Here is a 7,500-nt window from a genome sequence, read left to right as displayed (position 1 = left end):
AGAGTCAGAAGCTCGCCGTCAATACTGTGGCACGTCTCCCTCGCCTTCTGCCAGTTCAGCTTCGTCTTGGTAGAAACGTAGACACAGTTACTGCCCACTTGCTTGTAGAATGTCGGGCACTTCTCGTTGCCTGTTCCGAAGGATTTAAAAAAAAAAAAAAAAAAAAAAAAATATTAAAAAGATCAAGAATTCCTGCTACGACATTTATTTATTTATTTTTTTTTTTTAACTTGCTTGACCTAATGACCCACCTAATGGCCCTTCATTAGGTGGGGGAAAATATTGACTGTGCAAAATATCTTGATTTTTTTCTTATTTCTTTATAAATACTTCATCCCTGGTATTTTGTTTCTGTTCCACTAATGGTCTTTATCACAATTATGATACAGTTCGACCTTTATCTCCTAAGATTATTTCACAGTGATAAAGAGCCTACGCCAGAAAGCGCGTAGCTGTGGTCAGAAATGTCGCTCTGACCCTTTGGTTCATATTGGGCCATGCGGACAGTTAACAACCGCCAATCGGAGAGGAGTGCGGGATTTGAACCTGCCACTAGGAAGTCGGGAGACACAATATGGGCACAAGCCGTTTTTTTTTTTTTTTTTTTTTTGTTAACATGATTTTGTTGTTCAAAACATGTGACCTCATGAGAAAATACTTTATGTGTCCACATACCTCATGATTGTTGTTTATCCAAAAGTAGTTTCTCTTATACTTACCGCAATATTTTGATTGAGGTCGGACCTCTGACAATGCACCTGCAATTAAATCTCTCATGAGTTATAAAGTACTTTAAATTAAGTAATCATTTATTGAATATGAACTTATTTTCTTAATTGTTTATTTAAATATCTATCTATTCATTTACTTATCTGTTCATCAGCGTTTATTAATCCATTTTTATCTTATTTATTCCTAGATATATTCATTGAATAATTCACTACCTATGCAGCTATCTCTTTATTTACTTACTGATTTCTTCTATTTGTCTATTCAATTATTCACTTAGATTTTTCATTACTGATCTATTTTTAGACTTTTTTTTTTTTAAGGTGATGCTGTATTCTACATTAATCATTTCCTTGCAAATAATTTCTATAGATCGCACATATCACAGTTCTCTGTAGAATTGGTGCACAGGCGGTCATAAGCTAATTATTTTTTCTAATATATTTTTATTTGTTTATCTACTTGTTTATTCATTCATTCAACAGCATATCAAATTATTTTGTTCATTGTTTATATATATATATGTTTAACCGCCTATTTGCTGTTTTCTATTCTTTATTTACACTAGTTAATTGATTGGTTCATTAGTACATTAGATTATTCACCCCTTGACCAGTTGATTGATTAATTATCAATGCCCTAGCGAAATGTGTATCAGTACTTTTTTATATTTTCATAGTTAATCTATTTGGACTCAGAAACCTGCTGGATAAACATAAGAAACGAGCAGGCCACTACAGCCTATCTTCAAGTATATCAATTTGCTCATCTCCATGTCTCCGTGGAACCCTGATAGGCTGAAACTTGATCACCGGATGAGCTTGTGAGTTATGATTTCTTTATATCGATCTCGACTTTTTTTTTATGTAGTACAACTTAGACAAATTCTGAACACTTACGATCATTATCATAATAACGTGGGTTTTAAATTTACGAAAGTCGAGGAAGTGAACATATTCGATGTGTCTCATTTCGACTTACAGGCCAGAAAAATGAGTCCCCATAGACATTTCTTCATAATACTTCTTTACTTATGCTCTCGGGGTGTTGTGAGCCACTACTCAGTTCCTCCTTGAAGTCGTTCGTGAACTTTTAACTATGAAAAGAGAAAAAATTATAAATAATTTAATACACAGAATACATAAATTAAGATTATGTGTACATACATATATATATATATATATATATATATATATATATATATACATATATATACACATATATATATATATATATGCATATATTATATATATATATACATACATATATATCTGTTATATATATATATACATATACATATACATATACATGTACATGTACATGTACATATACATGTACTTAAACGTATACATATATATACATATGCATATACATATACATATACATATACATATATATATACATATACATATACATATATATATATTTACATATATATATATATATATATATACATATACACATAATATGCATATACATATACATATACATATTCATATACATATACATATACATATACATATACATATACCTATACTTATACATTACATCTACAGCTATACATACACATATACATATTCATATACATATACATATACTTATACTTATACATATACATGTACCATGTACATTTACATATACATATACATATTATACATATGTACATGTACATGTACATTTACATGTACATATATATATATATAAACATATACATATACATATACATATACATATACATGTACATATACATATACATATACATATACATATACATATACATATACATATACATATACATATACATATACATGTATACATATGTATATGCATGTGCATATGCATATACATATACATATACATATACATATACATATACATATACATATACATATACATATACATATACATATACATATGCATATACATATACATATACATATACATATACATATACATATACATATGCATATGCATATACATATACATATATACATATACATATACACATTCATATATATATACATATGTATATACATGTACATATACATATACATATACAAATACATAAATATATACAGTACATATACAAATACAGTACATATACAAATACATAAACATATACATATACATATACATATACATATGCATATACATATACATATACATATACATATACATAGAGATATACATATACATAGAGATATACATATACATAGAGATATACATATACATATACATATACATATACATATACATATACATATACATATACATATACATATACATATACATATACATATACATATACGTATGCATATACATATACATATCCATATAACATGGTCATTCTATACAAGAGTGTACTTTACCCGTCAGTTCTAAAGAAATCTTCAATGAATCTATTCTAACTGACCAAAGATATAGTTTCACCACATCCACACGAAGACTGAAGGCTAAGCGAAGTCTCAGTTTCTCCGAAACTTTACTTAACTTATTGAACTGGTCTGTCGTTGACCCAAACTATCGTACACTGTTCTTGAATGTCAAAGTCATTAGTGGTATTGACAGCACCATAGCTCATATCCTCCTTAACTATGCTCCTCCGAATCTTATCAGATAACAGAGACCAGGGAATGAATAGACCAAAAGATGTCTCATAACATCTGTGTTCACGTATTTAGGCAACCGCCCTCAGTACGTTGTACACTATATACATCTATATACATTCCTTATCTATGGAGTAGTCAATATTATAGGGACCTTTGTACCATCCCTACAGACCAAAGTCACCTAACATTTCTTTCTTCTCTCTATCAATTATTCTCCATTAAAAAGAAATACTATTTACTTTCAGATGACCTTTACTCTGTCCCCCTTGCAGAGTCTCTCCTCTTCCAATCCTTTATCTCTATATATTTGGTATGATGTTGTTCCATAGTGTTATACTAGGATTCCTCAACTTGTCGCTACCAAGATTCACACGTTTATCTTGTGTTCTAGGACGATGAATACAAAGAGCTTCGTGACCATCATAATGAAAGAAAGCGTAGCAATAAATAAGAAGATTACCTTTAATGACTTATTTGCATTTTGAACGATTGAATTACTTTATTTTTCATATTATCTATTTGTTCATTTATTCATTCAATGGCTAGTTTACTAATATTCATACATACATACATATATATATATATATATATATATATATATATATATATATATATGCATATATATACATATATATGTATATATATATGTATATATATATATATATGCATATATATATACATATACATATACATATACATATATATATACATACATATATATATATACATATATATATATATATATATATATATATATACATATTTCAACCACATAACTTTTCACCTAAATTCCATGTCATCACGCACCACCCCGCACCATCCCTCACCACCCCGTTCATGTACACATTTAACAGCTAAGGCGACATGACAAAGACCAGACGCTGACCCACTTTTTCCTCAAACCACTCCGTCTATCCATATCCCACTCTGACACAGACTCTACTGATCTCGTAAAAATAACCCACAGAGACTTCCTGTCACCACAGCCATAAGTCTTTTACAAATACATTAACCCTCTCCCACAAAAAAAAAAATCCTTACATTCACATTTGTCCCCCTTTCCCATGTAAAGCGGAACTATAAGGACACTCCAATCCTCAGGCATTCTACCCTCCCTTAAAATACACATCAAAACACTTCATCAACCAGTCCACTAGTATTGTATCTTCCTTCTTAAGGATGTCCGCATGGCATCCACCCCATCAAGGAGCCTTCCCTGTTCTCATCATTTTCAGAGCTACTTGTTACTCATGTTTTTTCCTCCATTTTCCTTTACCATCACTGTCATTTTCTTAGCTCCTCCCACTGTTACAACCAATCCCTCCTTATCCTCCTCCACATTGAACATCTCTAAGATACTTCTCCTCTGTTGCCCTTACCCCCTCCTCCGCGCCTTTTACTTTTTCTTCTCTATTTGACTCACCTTCCTTTCCTCTCTTAATTCCTTCCAAGACATCTTTCCATTGCTTTCAAAAAAGAAAACTTGAAATATTTGAAAACACCATTATCTGAAGAATTCTGGGCCAATTGTATGATGCGAAATCGGGAGAATGGAAACAAAAAGGCACAATAGGGAAATTAGAGAACAGACAGGACAAAAAAGGCTACATAAAGTCGCAAGAGGCAGAAGGGCAAGGTGGTCCGGGGTCACTGTGCCAGGATGGAGCCAACAAAATGACCAAAAATTGTGATGGAGGAAAGTATAAGGAGTAGACGCCCCCTGGGAAGACCTAGGTACCGGTGGAGCGATTGAGTGGCGAATGACGTTATCTGCATTAACCCTGACCTACAAAATTGAAAGGAAACAGCGGAGGACAGATTAGTTTGGAGAGACATAATGAAAGCGGTAAAGGGACTGCAGTCCTGGTAGCAATTGAAGTAAGAGTAAGTAATATTTTTCTCTCACTCTACTTTGTAACCAGTCCCTGAATGCTGACTTCTTCTCTTCTACTACCTTCTTCATTTCATCATCCTACCCCTCACTACCCTTCCTTCTTTTCTCTCCCATCCTCATTGCTCCACATACAGTCTTTGCACACCTTGTCACTTCCTTCTTGAAACACCCCCATTAATCTTCCACACCTATTTCCAACCTATCACTCACCACCTCCCACACTTCTCTCAGCTTTTGCTTGTACTGCTGCTCCTTTTACTTTATATTTAAACAATTTGCTCTAAGCACCCCCTTACCTTCTGTACTTTTCCTCTTTCTCCATCTATCCTCCACTCTCAACTTAACTTCCACCAAAACAATATCTAATATTTCCATACTCTCTCCACTAAATACATGTACATCCAGAACTCTCGCTACTGTTCATGTGAGTACCACTATATATTACGAATATTTTTAATATCTATATTCTATAATCAGTTACTTATTTATTCATTCACTTATTATTTATTTATTCTTTATTTATTTTATTATTTAATTACTTATCATTTGTTTATTTATATATTTATTATTTTTTTTTACTTATTATCTATTTACTTATTTATTTTTTTATTTATTTGTTTATTTATTCATTTTTTGTTTTTTCTTTAATCTATTTATTTATCTATATATTTATCTATTCTTATTTTGTTTATTTATCTATTCATTAATCTATTTGTTTATTTATTTATTTATTTTATTGTTTTTATCTCTTATTTATTTAATCATTAATTAATTTATTTGTCTATTTATTTATGTATCTTTTTACTTATTTACTTATTCATTTATTTATTTATTTATTTACTTTTTTATTCATTTATTCATTTATTCATTTATTCATTTATTCATTTATTCATTTATTCATTTATTCATTTATTCTTTTATTCATTTATTCATTTATTCATTTATTCATTTATTCATTTATTCATTTATTCATTTATTCATTTATTCATTTATTCATTTATTCATTTATTCATTTATTCATTTATTCATTTATTCATTTATTCATTTATTCATTTATTCATTTATTCATTTATTCATTTATTCATTTATTCATTTATTCATTTATTCATTTATTCATTTATTTATCTATTTATCTATTTATTAATTAATTAATTAATTTATTTATTTGTTTGTTTATTTATTTTCATTTATTTATTCATTCATTTATCTTTTTTTTTATCTATTTACTTTATTCATTTATTTATCTTTTCATTTTTCTTTATTTATTTATTTATTTACCTATTTATTCATTTTTCTATTTGTCTGAATGTTTATTTATATTTTTATTTATTTATTTATTTATTTGATTATTTATTCATTTTTTATCATTATTCATTTGTCTATTTACTTATATATACATATACATATATATATATGTATATATATATATATATATAGATATATACATACAAATATATATATATATATATATATATATATATAAATATATATGTACATATATATATATATATATATATATATATATATATACATAAAGGCGGAGAAAATATACGAGGAATAATGGAAGAATTTTACTGCCATAGCGTTTCGACCCTTAGGGTCTTGATCACAAAGCATAACACAAAAGTAAAACATGGACATTTTATACACATGCATGTCACCTCACAGTGTGCCTAGGAAAGGTCGTCGTGTTGGGAACATTTGTCCGTTTGTTTTCATCAACTATCAATAAACTTGTAGCTCCTGCCAAGCATATAAACCCATCTCTATGGTTGAATTTTTATTAGTATTAATATAGGCTGCTTCTATTGTTTTTCTTAATTTCTTTGTTGAACCTTTATTTATTATAATTGTATTGTCCCAGTTCGGAAGGTGGTGATGTGTATCTGTATGTCTTACTATAGAATTAGAAAGGCTATGGGTTCTTACATCATTTTTGTGTTCATATAGCCTTTTTTCTAATCCACGACCTGTTTCCCCAAAATATGAGGATGGGTAATTTTTACAAGGTATTTTCATAGACAATACTATTTTCATTCGTATGGTTATTAAAATTACCCGTTACCAAATGTCCCACTTTGCTACCTGATGTTCTTGCTATCTTAATACCTATTTTTAAGAGGACTTTGTCTAGTGTTGAATTGATGTTGGATTTTGGGACTGTGATATATCGTGCTTCTTTGTTGCAATTATCTATATCTTTACTCTTCTTATTTATTTCCTTAGCTTTCTTTTTAATTTAAGTAGAACACCTTTGGGATATCTAAA

General features: G+C 29.2%; 1 protein-coding gene across 1 annotated transcript in view; it reads right to left on the bottom strand.

Annotated features, from left to right (window-relative positions):
* LOC143017440 (perlucin-like protein) overlaps positions 1 to 3,252 on the bottom strand; it is a 14,661-nt gene extending 11,409 nt beyond the window's left edge. The window contains exons 1-4 of the mRNA XM_076172182.1: positions 3,099 to 3,252; positions 1,711 to 1,825; positions 720 to 758; positions 1 to 130 (exon numbers count right to left, since the gene is read on the bottom strand). The exon at positions 1 to 130 is cut by the window's left edge and continues 50 nt beyond it. Coding sequence (XP_076028297.1) covers positions 1 to 130; positions 720 to 758; positions 1,711 to 1,747 — 206 coding nt within the window. The 5' untranslated portion in view covers positions 1,748 to 1,825; positions 3,099 to 3,252. The remainder of the gene's footprint in view (positions 131 to 719; positions 759 to 1,710; positions 1,826 to 3,098) is intronic.
* Between the last annotated feature and the right edge of the window lie 4,248 nt (positions 3,253 to 7,500).

This window comes from Oratosquilla oratoria, chromosome 32 (genome assembly GCF_046742065.1).
Source record: "Oratosquilla oratoria isolate Oo_2021 chromosome 32, ASM4674206v1, whole genome shotgun sequence".
NCBI lineage: Eukaryota > Metazoa > Arthropoda > Malacostraca > Stomatopoda > Squillidae > Oratosquilla > Oratosquilla oratoria.
The sequence above is the reverse complement of the archived record's forward strand: the minus strand, read 5'-3'. Positions and strand labels throughout refer to the sequence as shown.